Below are 22,468 nucleotides of genomic sequence, written 5' to 3'. Positions count from 1 at the left end.
TCTATGTATCTACATATTTAATTATTTGTATCGTGTACCTAAGAGATCATGTCTTTTTATGGGTAAAAACAAAGGGGCATGAATAAGTAATTAGGAGAGTCTCTACCATTAAGATTATTTTCTAAAAAAATTATTATAATTTTTTTATTAATCAATAATTAAAATTAAAATTAAAATTTAATTATACTAATAATATATCTTACCTAATTAATATAATTAGGTGTTGATATCTTATCATGTGATGAAATGTGCTAAAACACTTAAATGTGTGCATCATGTTAAGATATAAAAATCTTACTTCGAAATTTTACATGTTGATATCTTACCACATGATTAATTGCTACCATTACCATCATTCACATTTGAAATTTGAAAATGGATGTCAAGCCTTGACATCATTTTCAGAGAGGTACAACATGATAGGAATCATGATGGGAGTATTGATAAGGTTAAATGATTTTAACTTATCAATATGTCTCTTGAATTCAAAGGCTTTGAATTCAAGAATGACTTATCTCAAGTATGGCATATAGATAGGGGGAGTTAAGGTTAACTCTGTTATCAATTGATTGTCATCATCAAAAAGGGGGAGATTGTTAAATCTCGGATTTTGATGATAAAGTCAATTGTCATTTGTTATCTAATCCATATGTTGAGATAAGTGTGCAGGATTAACTACGATGAAAGTAAGACATGCAGCAAGAGTTACGCCGAAGTCAAGACTATGGTCACGTTGGGAGTTCGAGAGTTCGACGGAAGTCCGGACGATCGTCGGAGGTTCTACGGGAACAAATCCGAGAAGTCCAAGAGCTTGCCAAAAGAAGCTCGTCGGAACTCGCCAAGTGGATCGTCGCAAGTCCAGGAGTTTGCCGGAAGTCCGCAGGAGCATCACCGAGGGTTCATCGGATAATCGACGGAAGTTCGTCGGAAGCTCGCCGGAAGAAGCGATTGATGCACTAGAGCAAGTTGCAATAAATGTCTTAAGAAATATCGTAGTTAGCACTATGATTAAATTAGAAATTGGAGGTGATCCCATTAACTTAATCTTGGGATAATTGGGCCCTTGATATACTCAAATTGGGCCGAATGGATCAGCCTATTTGGACCTAGATTTCTTGGCCAACGATGGCACCGCTTGGGTCGACGGTGGCACCGCCCAAGGCTTAGTCTCAGAGCAAGACTGGGCGGTGCAACCACCCCTGACAGGTGGTGGAACCGCCTGAGCTCAGTCTCCGAGCTCTACCAAGCGATGCAACCGCCCCAGTCAGGCGGTGGCACCACTTGGGCTCAGTCTCCGAGCGAGACTGGGCGGTGCAACGACCCTTGTCAGGCGGTGGCACCGCCCAAAGGCTCAGTCTCCGAGCTCTGCCAAGCGGTGTAATCGCCCTTGACAGGAGGTGGCATCGCCTAAAGGCTCAATCTCCGAGCTCTGTCAGGCGGTGCAATCACCAGACCCCGAAATTTCGGGAGATGACAGTTTTGAGCTCGAAATTCAAACTGGTTTGGGACCTATAAATACCCACCCCTTTCTTGCATGAAAGGGCACCGAAAGCTTGATCTTACTCTATGATTTTAGAGCTCAAAAGTGTTATAAAGTCTAGAAGTTCTCCTCCCTCGTTTCTTTTAAGTTTTGATTTTTCAAAAGAGGAGAGAAAAGTTTGTAAGGGTGTCTCCTAAGCCCGTCAAAAGGAGTGAAATTATAAAAGGGTGGTTGGCCTTCGCCTATTGAAGGAAGGCCTCTAGTGGACGTCGGTGACCTCGTTGGTGGAGGAAGCCAAAAGTGGATGTAGGTCAAGACTGACCGAACCACTCTAAATCTCTATTTGCATTTACTTGGAGCATCTTATCTTTACTTTAAATCTCCTCAGTAGCTTACTGCCTTCTGCTTATTTACGAACGTGTTTCTTAGTTAAGTATTTGTCGAATCGGCGTTAAGACGAAAATCGATTTTATCGTACGAACATCATATTTCAGTTTGCGCTTACATTCTGATTTCTATCTTAACTGCAAACCGCCTTCCTTACTTTACTTCAAATACATTTCCGTAATCTTTCATAGTTATTATATGCACGAAACGACTTTTACGTCAGAATCGGATTTCAACATACAAACGCAGTTTTAATCGTCGAAAGTTTTCCGCTGGGGACTACGGCGTAGTGGCATAGTACGTCCGTAGTTGATGAGTCGAGTGAATTATTACAGAGATAATAATTCACTGAGTTAGAAGGAGTTCTGACAGGTATGACTCACGGTCAGCTCGATATTGGGCATAGAGGGTCACACACATATGGTAGGCATTGCGATGAGTAGAGGTTCGGATATGAGATATCCGACGGAGCCCTTGTCTTATTGGATGCAGATCCAATACCCACTAGGGGAGGACCCATTAGGGTTTGACATGGGACCTCTATAAATAGGAAGGATTCAGAGCCTCATGGGCTAAAGCCTTTGCTTGTCTTTCCTATTCTCCTTTCCCTCTCCACCTCAGAGCAAGCATGGAGTTTTGAGGAGCGTCGTCACAACCCTGCTGTGTGGATCACCGTTAGAGAGGAGGATGCTTGACCTCCTTCACCCTCTCCTAAGGATCTGCAAGGAAACAATGATATACGATCTCCCTAGGTAACACAATCTACTCTATACGCAGTTTTAAGTTTCACAGATTTTGCGCACTAATCTTCGCATGACGACGAACATCTCTTTGGGAATCGGGGATTTTGTTTTCTTGTTCTTCCGCTATGCATGTGATGTTGCCCCCATGATTTTCCAACATGGGCGACGTAGGAATCGGGGCCGATGGATGGAGTCTCAGCCCAATCAATAGGAACCCAAAGCCCGGTGCCGACATGGCCATGCCTGAAACAAGAAAGAATGATGAAGATGAGTGGATGCCATTAATGTTTGATAAAGAAATCATAACAACAATGACAATTGGGAAAAACAATTGAAAAATTAGATTTTTTTTTAAATTTAGTATCTTTATATCATCAAATTTAACGGACAAATTTGTTTCAAGTTGAATACTTGAAAAATATAGTCATCACGAATTGATTTTAATTTTTTATAAATGATTAAAGTTTGAGAAAACTATTACAAAAATCAAAAAGAAAAATTCACTCTTAGAAAACAACACAAGATGATACCAGAGTTTTTTTTATCAAAAAAATAGTTGATAAAAGTATTTTTCTATAAAGTTTCAAAGTGAAAGACCAAAAGATATTAGTATATGCTTGCAAAGAGGTGTAGTTTATTTTTTTGTTTTGAATCTTTATATACTTAGATAGATGGAGGATGATCTCATGTGACAACCATGTGTCAACTAATACTAGATGGTTTTGATGAAAATAAAAATTATAATATATTATTATTAGGCAGAAAATTTTAATATCAAAAATCTAAAATCAAATAATAGTATATCTAAATTTATAAAATATATTTTTTAATAATTCTTATAAAATTTTTATTTGATATGCAAGTATACCATCATCGAATTCGAAAACTACAACGATACTTATTTACAAGAAGAGTTAGACTCACATTTTCTCTTCCTTTCGTTCAGAGGATCATTATGAGCAATAAATTTAGGGATAAATGAGAGATGAGTGGAGATCTATGATTTTTCATCGATTGTTTCACGTAACTAAGTGAAGATGAAAGAAGATCTGTAATCGATTATGTATATACACATTCGTTTCTTTACGTATCTACGTATTTAATTATTTGTATTGTGTACCTAAGAGATCATGTCTTTTTTATGGGCAAAAGCAAAGAGGCATGAATAAGTAATTAGGAGAGTCTCTACCATTAAGATTATTTTCTAAAAAAAATATTATAATTATATTTTTTATTAATTAATAATTAAAAATAAAATTAAATTTTAATTATACTAATAATATATCTTACCTAATTAATATAATTAGGTGATCTAGCACTCTCTCCTTTACACTTGTGTAGAATGGCTTGCCAGCTGTTTCACAGCATATGCAACTCGTTAGATCTCGGTCAGAAACACTGCAAACGAGACAAACTTCACAGCACATACTACTTGTGCGAGTGAGCAGAGAATTAAAGTGATGCCTTCGCCTCCAAACACCACCAATCAGCGGTGTCATTGAGATGATGATGCCTTCAAAGTGGCTCCATAAGAGGGAATACATTAGCATCGGTACTTGAACCAATTTGCATCACTGGTATGGCTTTGCCAACTCTCAGGTTTTCTCTCCAACCCGCTGCACATCCGGCAACTGTAGAACTCATGTTGCAGTAACACGAGGCAAGAAAGAGACAAGAAGCACTCGAGCAGAGCAGAGTGTTGTTGTCGAGGACCACTTCTAATAATGAACATGGCGAGCACCTTGTCGATGAGCATGTTGCCTTTGGCACCACTTCCTGAGTTCTTGCATTGCTAAGCTCAACACATCAGCTAATGAACCGATGGAGTACGACCTTTGTTTAGGAATGTTATTCGTCTGATTTAAGATATCATGTGGCATCTGTTCTGTCGAGTCCTTTCTTTACTTGAGGGAGACCCAATGGTTCATATCATCATCATCTCCTTGTCCCCAATAAATGAAGGGGACCATCTCATCCGTAAGGAATTGAAATTATGGCTGGTACATTATTCATGTGCACATTCCTAACCTTCACATGCCAAGGTTTATAGCCCCGAGTATTTCTTTTTTTTAGCTGATCGTGCATTTCGAGTAGATTGCCTCGATCGATGTACTAAAAGATAAATCGGTGAGCTAAAAAAATAATTATTAAAGTGTTAGTTGAGTAAATGGTTGGTATTCATATCGGCTTAGACTAGATGGTTATATAACTTAATTATGTTAGTCATAGGTATTACGTAAGTCAATCACATTAGTTATGTCACATGATACATTCTCTCTTTACTTATTATATAGTTAATTTTTTTATTTTATATTATTTATTATATATATATTATGATGTTACATATATTATGATGTGAATGAATCTGTACAATGAGAATCAAATCATGATGATCACGATAATGAGTCTGATTCGTCTTTAAACACATATCCTAAATAATCTCGGTCATATATTACTCGATAGGGACATCGAGATAACCAGATAGACTGGTATGCTTATACCCGTCCATATGATGGAGGCGGTTGGTCTCATAGTTACTCGTATAGGAAAATTAGGGATACGTTGTAGGTACTCATTGGAGAATGAGTTTACTGATCAATCTGCACACGGAATGCTGGATAGTTGATGATATCTTATTGTTAGACAATAATTATATCGTCCTAGTGGCGGTCTTTAGACTTGAGACACCAAGGATATTCTGTATGAATACTTCACTCTTTGATACCAGATTTATAGGCTTGGAAGTTCTAGTTCTAGCACAGCTTATCATCGAGAGTGACAGCCAACTTTACGAGGGAAATTGAGTATCGATAGAGGATCATCCACTCTCGCTGTCATGAGATGAATATCGTATGTGTTCTTGCTCAAACAATTTTTTGGCTAAGGTAATTCGATTGAGAGAGATAGAGTTTCCAAAAGAATCTGATTTCAATGAGGCTTGAGTAGAAACTGTATGAGTTTGACAGCATCATGCATGAAATATGATCTATAAAATATTAGATGGATAAGGGATTATAGATATATGGTAATTTAGGACAGATAGGTTTAATAGATTGGATTCATCATTTGAGAATTATAGTATAATGGACTTGTACATCCGCAATTGATGAGTCAAGTGAATTCTTATAGAGATAATAATTCACTAAACTAGAAGGAGTTCTAACATGTATGACTTACGACTAGCTCGATATTAGACATAGAAGATCACACGCATATGATAAGTGTTGCGACGAGTAGAGGTTCAAATATAAGATATCCGTTGGAGCCTCTATCTTATTAGATATCCAAGAAGCCTCTAAATTATTGGATCCTATGAATGAGATTCAATAAGAGCCAATAAGAGATCATTGGGTAGAGATCCACTAATCTAAGAGGTTTGGGTAGTCGAATGAAGATCTAGTACCCAATAGAGCATGATCTATTATGGTAAGTTTATAGAGATCTCTATAAATAAGAGGGAACCAAAGGGCTATAGTCTAAATCCCTTTTGGTTGTCACCTCCTATACTCCTCTCTTCCTCTCCTCCTCAATTAGTAACCCCTATTTGAGGCGTGTGGATAGCAAGAAGGGCCGACCCCTTCTTGATCACGTGGTATGCGTGGAAAGAAGAATTGTGCAGTAATTTGAAGAGCATTTTCATAGTCCCTGACGTATGAATCACCACTAGAGACGAGGACAATTAGTTTTCTTCATTTTCTTCTATAAATCTATGGGATTTCAAGGATATATGATATCTCTTGGTAACACATCTTTCATATATTCACAGTTTTTTGATTTTACGATTTTTGCATAACAATCTTTACACGACAATGAAACCTTATTTTTCTGTAAGAAATTCTATGATTTTTTTTTCTCTGTTCTTCCATTACGCATATGACATAGATCGATATCATAGTAATAGTAGTCGTATTGCTCAAACTAAAGTGATATAACTTGATTTCACGTATCACATAGGTTGTTTACTAAAAGTATTGCTGGTATCTTTGATTTTAGATATATTTTTATTATTTACTTCATGTTTTATGTGTTTAGTATACCTATAAATACCTCACCAACCTATATTCATCAAAAACACAAATATAAAGGAGAAAATTATAAAAATATATAAAACTTTAAGACTATACAAATACGTTTCTTTTGGGTGTATCTAATTAAATAGAACACGAACGAGAATAGAATTAGAGTGATATTAGTTAACAGAGATGACATAAATTTTGTGTTGTATTTAAAATATTTAAGTGAAAGCAATATATTCTTCTCCTTGCATCTGTCCCTTCATCAGCACCAAGATTAATAATAATGATACATATTCAAGTTTTTGAGTTTTGGGGATATATATAATTATAATTTTAAGATTATGTAATTTTTACCAAATATTCAGTAGTTAGGTTACATAATTGAATCATTGGACTCACTTACAAGAACATGAACTGTAATTTATTGTCCCCGGTACAGTACACCTCTTATCTGTTACCTTTGGATGTTGTTGTAGTGGTCCTTTACTTCACACTCGCTCTCCTCCTAATGCCATGATCGTTGTGGGCCCTTAAGAAAGGCCATCAGTCCTTAAAGGACGGAGCCCTACCTTTGTCGCAGAGAGATGGAGGTGATGAAGACTGCTGCGTCATCCGGTCAAGTTCCATGTGTGCTGATCTCTCCCACATGTATCATGTACGCAAGTCACTGCAGCTAGCAGATTGATGTCCTCACGGCATCCACTTGGATGCAGTATCCAAAGCCACCCGATCGTATCTTAGGCTGAGAGCACAGTGATGAGGCTGCACTGTTTGAGAACATTCATAAGGAGCTGATCATTCCATCCACTTCTCATGATTGCTTCTTCTGCTCCATACGATACATGACCAAGCTGGATCCATCGTGTCTCTCTCTCTCTCTCTCCTTCTGCGATGCTCCCCCTATCCTTAATGTCTAAGCACTCTCGGTGACTTCATCTTGGAGATGCTTTCACTTATGTGGTCCTTAGATTGGGGTTCACCCGACAGCACTATGACCCCATGTCTTGAGAAGAACACCTAAGCTTTTGAGAGCCAGGCCTATCCAACACTGACACTGTTACCAATAGGGAACAATCACCCTCAAAGTCTGGATCCCATGGGGACGTGTAAGAAATCTTAACTCCCGACTCTGATGGATCTAATGACATCCTATGTTGTCTCACCTGGCGTGAGCTTGTGGTGAGTTAGCTAGGCTAGGCAGGCCACCGTGACAAACTTTGGTTTTGAGGGGGCTATAAGCGATCATGATCATAGGAGTTGGTGATCGGTGTTAATACCTGAGGCACCTTTCTTGGATATAGAAGAAGGGGGGGAGTAGCTCTCACGAGGACAGTGCCAGAATTATGAGAGAGAGAGAAGCCCAAGGTTTGAGACATGGAAAGATGGTTGTGTGACAGCGACCAGTCTTTTGTGGCAGAGAAGGGTCAATGGAGAAGGTGAAGCGGTTGTGAAGGTAGGAATAATTACAAAAATGGTCAGACAATTCATGCCTACAACACGAATTTTGACCAGGCATGCATACAAGTCAAAGAAGATTTCACACTTCAGTCCTTTCTGACTTGTTTTGTGATGCTTGCGAGTATTAGACTGCGTATTTCCAGTAACCCGATACAGAATTGTTGGTTCGATCTCATGCTCTACGCGTCGTCGGCTGAGATACATCAGTGTGTATTTGTTTCGCCGCTGATCCAGACGAAGTGAGTTGCCTGGAAAATGAGATGCATGTACTGCTTCCTCGAAACTTCAAAGGTCTTGTTGTTACTCCACGGTTGCCGTGCCGTCATCATGATATTACTACTTCCGCCTGAGCTTATACAAGACGGCAGCGAGGCTCAAATATCAAGTCCTTCCAATACGTACAAGCCTAAACCATTTTACACGCACGCCAAGGCCAGATAACTACTTCCCACTGCTACCAAACACCGGAAACTGAAGCTTTTTCGAGCTGTAAAAAAGGCTACGCCGTTCGAAAAAGAGAGAGAGAGAGAGAGAGAGAGAGAGAGAGAGAGAGAGAGGAAAGGTCGATGGGTTGGACAAAAGCATTCCTGGTTTCCTTCGGTAAACGACATCGTACCATAACCATCGGTCACCGAGCAAACCTTATATGTCCCAAATCAACTAACAACCCTCCATTTCTATCTCCATCAGAGATCTCTCATGATGCTCCAAAATCTAGCTTTAGTGCCATTCCTACAAAAGCAGCACATACGTGATAGATATGTGAACCCAGCACATTCAACAAGTCAATATCAGGTGATCGATCCTGTGGGTGTCACAGCTCTGTTTATTGGCCTCGAAATCATTCTTGAACCATTACATATACACATCATATATAGGGTTTCTTATCCTTTCTTTCCTTTCTAATCTAATTCAAGCTATTCTGCGTGAAGTATGACGAGCAACTGTTACGGAGCTAACCAAGTCTCCCGGCTCATAGTTTTACATGGATGTTAAGAGGGGACTGCTTTTCAGTGAAGGCTTATTCAAATCACTACAACTCACCCTTCCAATCATGCACACATTCCAGGACCACTTACAACACTGATACAACGAGAGAGAGACAGAGAGAGAGAGATGATGATGATGATGATGAAAGATAATCACGTTTCCAGGTGATCCCCACTGGAGTGATGGCTAGCCATGCGAGGAAACCAGTGTCACAAAGCATGTAGGTAAACAGAACACGAAGAACAAGATGATGAGGTGATGGGAGTAAGGCTGTGCATATGTAGTAGTAGCATGCAGCAGTAACAGCAGCGGTAGTACTTTGGAAGTGGTTTGAGGAGCCAAAAGCCTCTCTTTAGTTTGGCATCAGCCCTTGTCAGCCCTATCCCCATATTTGACCCCACATCATATTTGGTATCTCCTCTTCTACCTCTTTCACTCTTGAAGACTTTGTGAACCATGACTACTGGAGTGTAGAAGAAACACCAAAGTTCCCTTCCCTTCCTTCCCTTCTCTTGGGCACTGCCGCAATCTTATACCTCCTTCCCTACATACAGCGTGGTCGATCGATTGGACTCAGCTCGGAGGCGGCAGCGATGAGCCAACAAGATGCACAGAGCTCCATGAGGGTCACCGTCGACTCCTTCTCCGAACTCCCCTTCATCCGTGCCTTACCGGCTGCCGAGAACACATCCAACGGTAGTAGCGCGGCCATCCGGCTGTTCGGCATCGACTTCCCCACGGATCCTGATGCATCATCACAAAATGGCTCCTTCAACGATCCTCCCTCTACCACTGAAACCAGTAACACCCAGCAGAGCGCCGCCAACGCAATCGCCAACACCGACAGTGGAGAGAGCGCCAAGAAGTTCGAGTGCCACTACTGCTGCCGCAAGTTCCCGACGTCGCAAGCCCTTGGCGGGCACCAGAACGCCCACAAGCGGGAGCGCCAGCACGCGAAACGAGCCCATCTCCACTCGGCTATGGCCAGCCAACACTACCACCATCCCAGCTTCGTCTACGGCTACCTCAACTACCGCAATCTGTGCTCCGCCCCCTCTACCGCCCGCTTTGACCACCCACCACCACCGAACTACCCTTCTTGGACCACCACCGCCCCTACCATCAACCCCGCGGCTCGCTTCTACGGCGGTTTAGGTTCCTCATCTCAGCCCGTAAACGGTAGCCCGATCCCCGAGCCATGGAGAATGCCAGTGCATGGCTGTACCGCAAGCTTCCAGGAAGACTATCCACCCGCGCCACCTTCGTTTGGAGGGAGAGACACGAAGGAGGTGGCCGTGGAAGGAGGCGGTGGTACTGTCGGCTTCTGTTCCTCTTCCTCTTCTTCTTTGGCTTCCCAAAAGGACCAAGGTGGGCTTGATTCAGCCTCCAAGAATGGTTTGAGTTTGGATTTGCGTTTGTGATTGATTCATAGCAGTCCGGATAGCAAATATTTCGTTGATGAATTGCATGTCTCTCTTAATTCTCCATCACATACAACTTTTCTCTCACTCTCACAATCATATTTATTGCTTCCTCATTTGTAGTAAAGAAACTGGAATGTTATCACCTCTTCCATGGTTAGAATTTAGCCGAACCAAAGATCAGCATAGATATCGGACATGGCCATCATGCTTTTGTTCAGAGATTGTCAGCTTGAAGTGGTCCCATTCATTATCAAGAAATTTCTTAAGCTATCTATCATTATGAGTTGTTTAGAATCCAATCATTCATCTTGCTTGTTTATTTTCTCATGAAATGATAGCCAGAATCTATGTTGTAGTGTCTGCATAATTCCATTGTACTTCTATTTTATGTGTCCTTTTACCTGCACATTATTACTCTCCTTGAATTTTAGTCATGAAGCCGATGAGACTAATTCAGAACGTAATTGTTGCTTTCAGCCCAGTTGCAGTGGAATTAACTATAAGATCATCATCATCACACTCTTGCAGTTTGATTAAAGTTCAGCATCAATACACACAACTTATATTCGACATCTTGTTTAACTTATTAAAATCTTCTTCTTGAGATACTCGGTTGCTCCTATTCTTGTTCATTCTTCCTCAATAGTATGCTGCTTGGACCTTTCTGCATTTGTACGCTTGCATCGAAGACACCCAACCAAGAGACTAAATTAGTCGAAATGCAATAGGAACATACATGTTTGAATCAATATTTTAATCCACATTATTGGAAAATAATCACGGGCGATGAGAGAGATTGATTTTTGTTGAATTGGTGTTTGACTCAGACTCATTATTCATAAGAGTCTAACGCATATCAAGCACTGCACAGTGATTACATTGTTGCTCTAATGTTCACGTAGAATGAGTAACTCAGAGAATGATATCAGTATCTTTCTCCAAGAATATATGTAGAGAGAGAACTTTTCCAGTGAGGGTTTTCTATTTCACATGCAGTACGTTTACAAGCCCCTTTTTGGTTGGTACTCTCTGGTAACACATGCAGTAGATGGATTGATATTACATACATATATCCTGCTGAAGAACTGCAACACAGACACAGTCAGTCAGACATTTCAAACTTTAAACTGGATTGTCATGAAATGCATAGAAGATAAAGCATGTTCTTGGCTGCATGGTGGGTCAGACATCTTAAGTGAGCCTGGAAGACCAACCTGCCACCATCTGATACATTATGCCATAAGATAGCTACGGATCATTGAATGATTTCCTCTAAATGTGAGCTCTGCCACCTCTTCTGCAAGCGACACTGCTGTAACTGCAACGTATACAGTAGTTTAATACGGCAGCATCTCCCCAAGACGCACACACATACACACACCGGAGAGGGGAAAGGAAAATGGCATTGCGATATCGAGTCCCGAAGCTTTTGCATGACGACAACTCCGATGAATCCATCCGTGACTTGGAATAAAAACAATCCTAATGATAGAGAGGATAGAGCGTAAGTCGAGGACAAAACACAAGGTTATGATTATTCTGAATCTTATTTTCCTTTTTTTTTTTTTTTTTTGGGTTGTTTCAAGCAACTGTTCTAACTACAAGCAGGTTTCTGTGTACATATTCTACTAATTACTTCTCTTTCCAGCAGCTCCAATTTATCTCTGACCAACATTTCAATCCGAACCAAGAACAAGACCCAAGACCTGCTACAGATCTAATTGGTTCCAGCTGGTGTGTGTGTGTGTGTCTCACAACAATTGAGGCTAAGATGTTCCTATTGATATTGAGGTTTCATCCACAAAATGCTTTAGGCAGTGAAGTGAAAGTGGTATCGTTAAATGAGATGCCTTTGTTTCTTGCATGACAGTGTAAGGTGATGGATGCATTGGGGAGACCTGCAGGAATGGCCCTTCTTTACTTGAGCAGCGCATGGCATTGGGACCTGAAGGTTTTGGACGCCACCGAATACCTTGGAACCTCTCCTGCCCGTTGGTCATCGACCTCTCCAGAGTTCATTGTGATAACTCAATTTCCCGAGGCTAATGACATGGAGGAGGCAAGGGACTTACCATTGTCTAAGACTTAGTAGATGATCAACCTCTGATCATCTAATAACCACAAAATATATGGAAACTGACATGATTGATCATGCCATTGATATTATTCCATATTGTTCATAATTATATGTGCAAGATTTATACCTGCGGTTGATAATGTTGTGGTGATAATATATAACTATAGTCTTAACAATCGTATGTAAAGGTTTATCTATTACTATTTTTTCTATATAGAAAAATAATAATAGAGAATCTTGCCTTTTAAAAAATAAATAATAAATAATTTCACTCCATAAATACTATCAATTATAGTAATATACCATGCATGCTTTATCTTGTAAAAGCAACCATAGCAACATATGATTTTTTTTTTACAAAACAAAAAAAAGTATACCATCTCGTTCGCTTGAGCACGAACCAAAAATTGAAGTCTAGAGTAAATAAATTATTTCAAAGATAATAATTTTTTTGATCTTAGCATAATTAGATAATCAATTAGCGACATAGTTTTTTTCACGGAATATATGCATTATTTTACAACAATCAATAGCAGATATCAGATAAAAAGTATCGCTAACAATATTCAGAATTTTCCATAAAGGAGGGGATTATCTACTAAAAATATTAACAATGGACATAACAAAATACATCCTTAAAAGCTAAACGATGTTATTTTGAGCACTCCATAAAACCCATAGAGCTATAGCGATAAATGCTCTTTGCAAAGATGGCATAAAATCCAACGAAAAAGAGCTTTTCTTAATCCAAAAATCAAAATATAAACATAGAGACCAAAAAGCTAATGTAACATAACATCGAAATAATAAATGATCAATTGATTCTAAATCAATGTTACAAAAGGCACATAGTTTTTGCTCATATTTTCCCAACACCGTAAGCCAATCTAGTATTGGGAGGCAGTGATGGAACAAATTCCATCAAAATATCTTTACCCATCCCAAGATGACTTCGTAGTAGCTGTGCTATGACGCTCGTATCTCGAAAACCAATTGTCATCACGGGTAGTGTTGGGCATGTGTATACTAGCAACTCTTGTTAACAAGTGAAGAGCCAAATAATTCTTGTAGAAGAGGAGAGTTCTATCTTCCATTACATATCAAATAAAAAACCATATTGAGTTAATATATCATATCAACATTAAAAAAGATAGGCTTGAGATTAATAGAGACATCAAAAATCCAAAAATCAAAGAAAATGATAGGGGAAGTATTGGATCCAATAAGCCTTGAAAAACCAAATCTAAAATTTAAGATTTAAGGAAAAGCCACCGGGCCCAACTATATTTTCCATGCATGAATAAATTTCAAAGATCAACCATAGCATATTTAGTCCTCACTATTTGAACCCAGATAGAATTAACATGATTCACACATTATAAAATATATTTAGCATTCAAAGTAAATTTAATAACATATAGGTCATGGATGCCAAAACCATCCAAATGTTTTAGCGGTGAAACAACATTTCAAGATAATAAACAAGATAATAAATGAAAGTCAATGCCAAAAAATCATTGAATGATACTATTAATATTCTCAAGAACAGAATTATACTAGTTATAGGTATCATGTAAGTCAATCATGTAGTGATGACATTTGTGATATACTATACAATCTCTTATTATTATTATTATAACACTTACTTTATATTAGATGATGAATATATTGTGATGTTCTTGTATCTATACGATGAGAATTGAATTATAATAAGATTATGATAATGAGACTAATTCACCTTTAAACACAGACCTTAAATATTTTTAGTCATATGTTACTCAAGAGAAACATCGAAATAACTGGACAGACTGATGTGCTATATATTCGTTGGAGGCAACTGGTCTTATAGTTGTTTGTGTGGGGATACTAGGGATATAACGTAAATACTTATTAGAGAATGAGTTCACTTACGGAATGCTGGATGGTTAATGATATCTCATCGTTAGACAATGATTCTGTAGTCTCAATTGTTTATCTAGTCATTAGAATTGAGATACCAATGATGTTTTGTTTGAGTACTCTATTATTTGATACCAGACTTATAGGTTTCGAAGTTCAATACAACCGGTCATTGAGAATGACAACCAACTTTACGAAGATAATTCAATGTCAATAGAGGATCATCCACTCTCGGTATAATGAGAAGAATATTCTAAGTGTCCTCGTTTGGGTAAATCCATGACTAGGGTCAATCGGATACAGAGAATCCGATAAGAACGAGATTTAGATAGAGAGAAAATGAGTACTTTAGGAGAATCCGATAAGAAAGAGACTCGAATCAATTTCGTATGAGCATAACAATACCATGCTTGTATGCGATCTCTTAGATATTAGATGGATGATGGATTATAAATATACAGTAACTGAGAGCAGACATGTCCAATAGATTAGATCCCCTTGTACCATTTGAGGACTATAACATAATGACATAGTACATTCATAATTGATGAGTTAAGTGAATTATTATGAAGATAATAATTTACTAAGTCACGAGGAGTTATGAGTCAAAAGGGATTATGATATGTACAACTCACAGTTAGCTCAGTATTTGACCTAGAGGGTCACACACATATAATGGATAACATAACGAATATAGGATTAGATATAAGATATCTAATAAGCCTCTATTTTAATAGATTCATTGAGTGAGACTCAATAAAGCTTAGAATGATTATTGAATGAAGATTCAATACCCACTAAGAAGAATCATGGGTTAATTAGATGAATATCCAATACCCACTAAGAAAGATCAATTAGGGTTTAATAAATGAAGCTCTCTATAAATAAGGATCGAAGCTCAAAGGGTTATAGGTTGGACCTCTATAGTCGTCAACTTCCTCATCTCCTCCCCCCTTCTTTCTCTTGTCGTTCAACCCTCTTTATGGTGTGAGAGAATTGTAAGAGAGACTGATCCCTCCTTGTTTGCTATTGTATGGTGGTGTGCGGTCACAAGGAAAGAACACATTGTGCGAGAAGATACGTTATTGCTGTGTCTATCATGTGGATCACCGCTAAAGAGGAGTTCGCGAGAGCTCCTTTATCCACGGACTAGGATCTACGATCTTAGGGGATATACGAGTTCTCCTATGTGAGAATATCTTACACCCCCAATGTAGTTTTTGGTTTTTGAGTTATACGTTTCCGATCATCACATGACAATCCGATAAATATAAAAAATTAATTTTAATTTTTATTTTTTACTGTCTAATCTTTCTCAACACACACTGTTTGAAATCCGACGAACAATAAATATTTTGGTTAACTTTCATATTAAAGATGCTTTCAAAAATTTTGGATATGAATAATATTTTCATAAGAGTTACTGATTCGTACATAAACCATATCATCAACATATAATAGATGACAGAGTTTAAAAGTTCGTATAGAGCAGAAAGACGTTATACACTTCTCAGCATAAACATGCTTTAAAAGAAAAAGGTAAATTTATCTTACAAAAGTAACCACTGATATTTTACCTATTGATGACAATTATAAGAATAAATACGATAATCATAGCTCACACACATTCTCCGGCAGAGTTTCGAGAAAAGCTTAGAGAGAGGAAAGAGAAATGGTATTTACAATCAATGCTTGTCTGTTAAGATGACCACTGACATGATTGTTTTATCTTTTTTTTTTACTAGATGATTATTAAAGAAATAATGATTTGACCCTTATCAAAATAAAGATATGGGTATAACAGGGACCATTGTCCACAAGTAAAAAGAACCATTATTTTCACTCCAAATCTCCATTTAACTTTATCATGTTACAGTTTAGACTCTAACCTGAGTGGTTGATGAGAAACACATTGGCTACATTCCTCCTAATTCTCTTGCTCTCCTTAAGGCCTAAGTCGCGATAGACAGATCCTTCAATTATCCTACGTATGATATTTTCTCTGCACGAGCTTTAAGGCAAGAATTAATCAGGTAGTAGATATGTATAATTATCCTTATAGTTGTAAGGCCGTAACTGTGACAAGGATAATCATATTAATATTAATATGTCAGAGATAATATTAATATATTTAATACTATGTTAATGTGGATGTTTTGGAAATATTGAAAATGATTTAGGAATTAACTCTTAGTCGTGTGTGTGACACATTTTGGTATCGTCCCACGTGCACACAGTCAAATAGATACGATGGTACGGACGTGAAACCTTAAGTTTAATGTGGCATATAGCACACGTGTGGTGCCTCGGACTCAAGAGGGCAGTCGTCCCTTCCGCACAAAATGACATCACGTAGTATAGTCATTCCAGAAAGCTCAGAGCGATGGAAGTTGATCGACTCAGGAGGACAGTCGCCCAAGGAGCCGATCGTAATTTATGGATCATATACGACCAACTCATCCTTATAGGTATAAAAGCCAACCCTCTCTAAACGGAAACCGGAGGATTTTTCCAAAAAAACTCAACTCCTTTAAACTATATAGTATTAACTTAATCTTCGAAGGGACTAAGTCAGGAAACCCCTCCCCTTCCAACCTAGGCCCGTGTGTAAGAGCCTAACAACGATGAAGCAGAAGAATTACGTGCAAAGCCAACCTTGAGCTCAACTCGACCCGACAAAGGCCTTATCGCAGGAACAATCCTGAATATTGACGATCGAATTGAGCCAATCATGCTGACACCTCAACCACGGTTAGAGAAGTTCATTAACAGTTGTTAGATTATTCTCTTGTGGTGGGTTTGTGGATGAAAAATAGGAAATGCTGTTCTAACCCAAATTGAATAAAACTTTTTATTTTCTTCCTCCGCTCACATTTGGAAACCTAATCTATCGTTCCAACTCCACAAATCACATAATGAACCGAAGCGGAACCAACTTTGTACATTTGCTTCTGTCTTGCATGCTTGCTTTTATGGACTCAGAATCTATCCATACGTTTAAATTATCGATATGACGTGTACAATCTAATGAGTCCCGTCAGACTACGGACATACGAAGAAGCCGTGTGGTGCCATCCACGTGATGCCAAAGTGGCCACCATATGGCACGTGCAAGGCAGCAACCGAGTCCCTCGTGGTTTCCCTGTACGTGTATGCATGCACTTGCTCTGTTATTTGGTCTCCGTCAAGTCTAATGCTGCTAATAGAATAGCAGCATTCGTATTCATGCAACGCCGTTCGCATCGGCCAAACGTTACAGTCCAATTCCATTACCAATCAAAGACACGCATCAAACGTCGTGCACAATGATTTTATATGGTCAAATCGGATCTTGTCGGTAGGACTTCGCCCACTTGATTTTGACTTAAACCAATTTTTAAACGAGAACTTAAAGCTGTTCTCCAAAGCTTTTAATCATTTCCCTGTGTTCATGGCCATGGCATTTAGATTCCGAAGGAAGTAAGAGACACCCATAATAAGTTGGACAGGAGGAATACTTTGGTTGCAGCGAATCGTTTGGTAATAGCCACTTCAAATTTAAAACGAAAGATGGGATGTGGGCTGCAGTCTCATCAAAGTTAATATTGGTTTAAAGGACTATATATCCAGCTGTGATGGTCTTCAAGTTTGTCTATCCACATTGTATTCATGCAAGAGTGGGTGTCTATGGCTTATGTGCTTCCCGAATATTTAATCCTCCTAATCAGTGTGTGTCTTCTGGATGTCTTAATCCATGAACGCAGTAGGGCTTACTTTCCTTGTCCCTGCAGGAAAGCACCGCTTCCAGAGAGAACCATAGATGAGATGAACAGAATGATGCATGGTCTTCATGGAATATGAGAGGTCATTTTGTCTACCTTCTGTTTCAATGGAATATGTATCTATCAATAAGTACAGATCTTTAAACGAATAAAACTCGAGCAGTTATCTCAAGCAGAAAGGATTGCTTCATCTGAGAAGGAAGGTAGGAAGGAAGACGGCTGAAGAGAGACGAGGAAAGCATAGGAGAGAGACGCGTCCTTCGTTACTCGGTTCCGGTTCCTCCCAGTTGATCCTCCGGACCACCTTACGTTCGTCTTCCTCCGCCAATATGACGGTCGCCGTGGTCAGGAACTGACTCGTGCTTATTGTGTGGAACCGTTTGAGCAAACCGTGGCCGCGGTGCACGGAGGCGGGGGGAAGACGACGACGCGTCAACAGCGCGATGCCGTGATGTCGGGATGCGCACACCAAGGGCCGCCACGCGTCCTGTTTTGATTGGGCAATCGGGCCCCGCACTCCCGTGCTCGACTCCACGGGCGGCATGTGAAGGTGCCGCACAGCGGGGATGGTGAGTTAATCTCCTTCCTCTGTGCCGCATAATGTTCTCTACGCGACCGACACTGAATCTGCCGTTCAAAGTCGAAGTGTGGAAAGTTCGCCGTGTGATTTCTTGCCCGCATAGGGAAAAGTATGAGAAGATTCTTTGCATGACACGGCCCGCCACCACGAGCTTCCCTTTTGGTCTGCTCTCCGCTCGTATGTGGAATAAAAGGCGAGAGATCGAGTAGGTTGAGAGAGAGAGAGAGAGAGAGAGAGAGAGAGAAAGAAAGTTACCTTTTCTTTCTTTCCGTACGATTCTGCCTTGCTATCGTGATATATCTTTCGAGTCCATGTCGCAAGAGTTGTCTTGCTTATAAGACAGAGAGAAATCCTCGACATCTCCACCCCATCTCACTGCAAATCTTCCCAGTTTTGTGAACCTCGATCGATCCCTTCTCGGATTTTGGCCAATGCAGCTCCAATTCGAGCCCGCACGCCTCTCAGATCGGGTTTCCTCGGGCTGTTGATCTCGTAGCTAAAGGGGTTGGAGCGTAACCGTCGAGGTGGGCACCGGATCGAGCTCTCCATGGCGTCGCGGCCTGATCCGAGGGGGAGGAGATCAGCGCAGATGCCTTCCAAGCCCACCAATTCGCCGAGTTCGTCCACGACTTCGTCCTCCAGGCAGCTGCCTGAGGCCTCCGTCGACGGACAGAGCTCTCCGGCATCCTCGTCGGTCAGGGACAAGCCGCAGTACTTCTGCGCCGGCAGTGAGGCGTTCGATGCGGAGGGATCCAAAGAGAATGTGACGGTCACGGTCCGGTTCCGGCCTCTCAGGTTGGGCTTCGGATCTATTCGCCTTCTCCTCTTCACCCATTGCATGGAGGTGTTGTAGTTTGGCCTAATTTGGTTTTTCGGCGGGTAGCCCGCGTGAGATTCGTCAGGGAGAAGAGACTGCTTGGTACGCCGATGGGGATACGATTGTTCGTAGTGAGCACAATCCGTCACTGGCATATGCTTATGGTACGTGGTATGTGTGGAGTTTAATTTCTGATGCATTTGTGGTGTCTACTACTGATATAACATATTTTTACTTTCGCTGTTCGTTATCGTTACATCACTGGGTTTTGTTCAATTGGTCAATTTGGCTGTTTGCATGAGATATAATAACACGTGTTTTGGGCTGTCCGACGAGTTTATTTTGTTTCATGTTCTCACCTTGAATTGTTCAAAAGTCAAAATTTCAGATTGTTTGCTGTCAAGATGCATAATTCTCTGACCAAGTTGTAAATAACATAACCAATGAAAATATGATATTCTTTCGAAGGTAGCAACATTAAAACCATTATAGAACAACTAGTCAATTGTATAAACCAAACATGCTAGTCAACTGACTAGCAATTTACCATATTTTTAGTTTCCAAGGCAGAGATTATATTTGAATTTCTCCCATCAATGGTGGTATTGTCACATAAAATTTACTTGAACTCATCTTTGCGAGATTCAACTATTCCTTTTGTTGTTCTTGGAGATTTGTTCTGTACAGCTAACTGTATTTCACTTGCAACCATTTAAGTGCTGAGTCAACTGGGGTTTTTTTGTGCCATTCATTCATTAGATGTAGATGCATCAACACCATGTAGGTGAAAGTTTATTGTAGACATAGCCTTCAGATTTGCCAGCAAATCCTTTACCCAGTACTTGGTTCACTCTTTGCATCAAAGAGCTTTTGGTATGAAATAGTTGTGGAGGTGGTGCCCAAGTATTTGATATGATTAATTCTCTAGCTGGGGAAATGTTATTCTCAAAATAATAAATCTCACAAAAATGCCAAAGGATGGGCCATTACATCAAACAGTGATGTCTACATGATTGACAATTAGTAAATAATTGCAACCCTTCCTATTATAGTGTTCTGCTATGCATTCACAACAAAGGAATATGGTTAGAGACATTCTAAAAGATCTTTGATCTCAAATATACTTTTTATGACTGGGAGGAATAGTACCAAAGAATTGAAACCGAAAGGGGAAGACATCTATGGAACTGATCCGTACAAGAATCAGTTAGTTCTGCACTTTGGTTACTTATATTAATACTATGTGTTTTGTTGTATTCTGGGCATGTTTCTGTAGAGGTTTTGAGTACTATGTCTACATGTATTTTTGTGGATCCAATTGCTAAGTGCATAAGAAAGCTTGGCTTGACTAATTGCTTTAACCTGAAACTCTAGATCGAGTGTTTGGACCTACAACAACAACACGCCATGTGTATGATGTGGCTGCTCAGCATGTTGTCAGTGGTGCTATGGAGGGTGTCAATGGTAAATATGATCTTTTGTTCTTGTTTAGTATTTTCTTTGACATTGATCTTGAAGAATGATGATTCAAGGAACATCAGGAGATCCATGCTGCTCTTGTGCATGTTATTTATATGTATATACATGCACATATGTATGTTGTGATTTATGATGGCATTAGATATTAATATTTTGGAAGAAATTCTAGCTCGTATAAAACTGAATTAGGCATGAATTTTTAACCTAGTGAACCTACTTCAGTTGCCATTAATGTCATTCTAACCACTTCCCCTTGCCCATTATATTACTAAAATTCTACGACCTACTGAAAATTGCTGTGGATACTTAATGAGTTATAGAATTAGAAGAAATGTTTCCAACAATATTATTGAAGAATTGTAGTCATACCAACTAACTTTACAGATTGATCTTCTTCCTTCTTCTTGAGATAATCATATGGCACACCCAATATCAATTATTGGTAAGCACAATAGTTCTAGCCTGCCATGCTAGCCAAAACATGGGCATAATCTTCAGTGCCACCACATCTCATGCTGAAAGTATTTTGTCTTCTATCTTTGTAGGCATTAACTCTTCATCCTTTTCATTTTTCAGACAAATTGTTTTAGTCGATGAATTCATAATTAAATTTCCTTTTCCAATGAGCAATCATTTATAAACACTAATTCCATGTTCTTTTCTTCGTATAATTTTCTTAAGAATGCAAGTGATCAGCTCCTATGCAAGAAGATACCAGAAATCAAAAACATTAAATCACTTCTTTTATTTTAATCTAAGATTTTCTTTTGAAGTCCAAACTAGCTGCCCTTGACCTATACCAAACAGAAACCCACATAGCTTCATTTCAGTTAGCTTTTGCTAGTTTTGGTTAATTTAGATGCAACTGATTGGTTTTGTTTGGCATTAGACTTTTGGATGCATTAAATCGTGCTTTGTTGAAATTTGTTTGAAAGGTTTTTCTCTACAGGAGTAAAAAAATAAAATTCTTTTGTCTCTTCTATTTTTAACTTTTTAATGTCATTCACTCTTATCGAGATGCTGATGATGGACCTTATACATATAAAAGCAATCAATTCTTAAGTTCATCATGCACAAAAAGTTGGTACTCTCAATATCAATAATCCATTATTCAGTTCATCATACACCAAATATTAACATGTTCTTCTCTAACGGCACCCATTTAGGCTACTAATTCTATAGGAACAGGGCATGAGACCTAAAGGTTTTCAGCAACACATCAGCAACTAGTTCATCACCAGAGGTATTTAACTCATTGTGCTGGTTTCAAACATGTAATGTATCCAAGATCTTCAATTTCGAATAATACCATATGTATCGGGCGGTATGTACCGGTCCGCTAGTAGATCGATACAGG

General features: G+C 39.2%; 2 protein-coding genes across 4 annotated transcripts in view; both read left to right on the top strand.

Annotated features, from left to right (window-relative positions):
* The first annotated feature begins 9,353 nt into the window (after positions 1-9,353).
* On the top strand, positions 9,354-10,923 carry LOC135623386 (zinc finger protein 8-like). Its single transcript, XM_065126305.1, has one exon. It carries the CDS (start codon positions 9,668-9,670, stop codon positions 10,493-10,495), a length of 828 nt encoding a protein of 275 aa, XP_064982377.1. The 5' UTR covers positions 9,354-9,667; the 3' UTR covers positions 10,496-10,923.
* Positions 10,924-19,036: 8,113 nt separating this feature from the next.
* Positions 19,037-22,468, top strand: part of LOC103998042 (kinesin-like protein KIN-7D, chloroplastic) — a 38,093-nt gene continuing 34,661 nt past the window's right edge. Inside the window, exons 1-3 of one of the 3 annotated variants that reach the window (XM_065125673.1) lie at positions 19,037-19,610; positions 19,699-19,796; positions 21,007-21,096. In XM_065125673.1, coding sequence (XP_064981745.1) covers positions 19,363-19,610; positions 19,699-19,796; positions 21,007-21,096 — 436 coding nt within the window. In that variant the 5' untranslated portion in view covers positions 19,037-19,362. Of the gene's footprint in view, positions 19,611-19,698; positions 19,804-21,006; positions 21,097-22,468 lie in introns of all 3 variants that reach the window. The other 2 variants (XM_009419416.3, XM_018818350.2) reach the window with 2 other exon arrangements.

Source organism: Musa acuminata, chromosome BXJ2-9 (genome assembly GCF_036884655.1).
Source record: "Musa acuminata AAA Group cultivar baxijiao chromosome BXJ2-9, Cavendish_Baxijiao_AAA, whole genome shotgun sequence".
Classification (NCBI taxonomy): Eukaryota; Viridiplantae; Streptophyta; class Magnoliopsida; order Zingiberales; family Musaceae; genus Musa; species Musa acuminata.
This window is presented reverse-complemented; position numbering and strand designations above follow the sequence as displayed.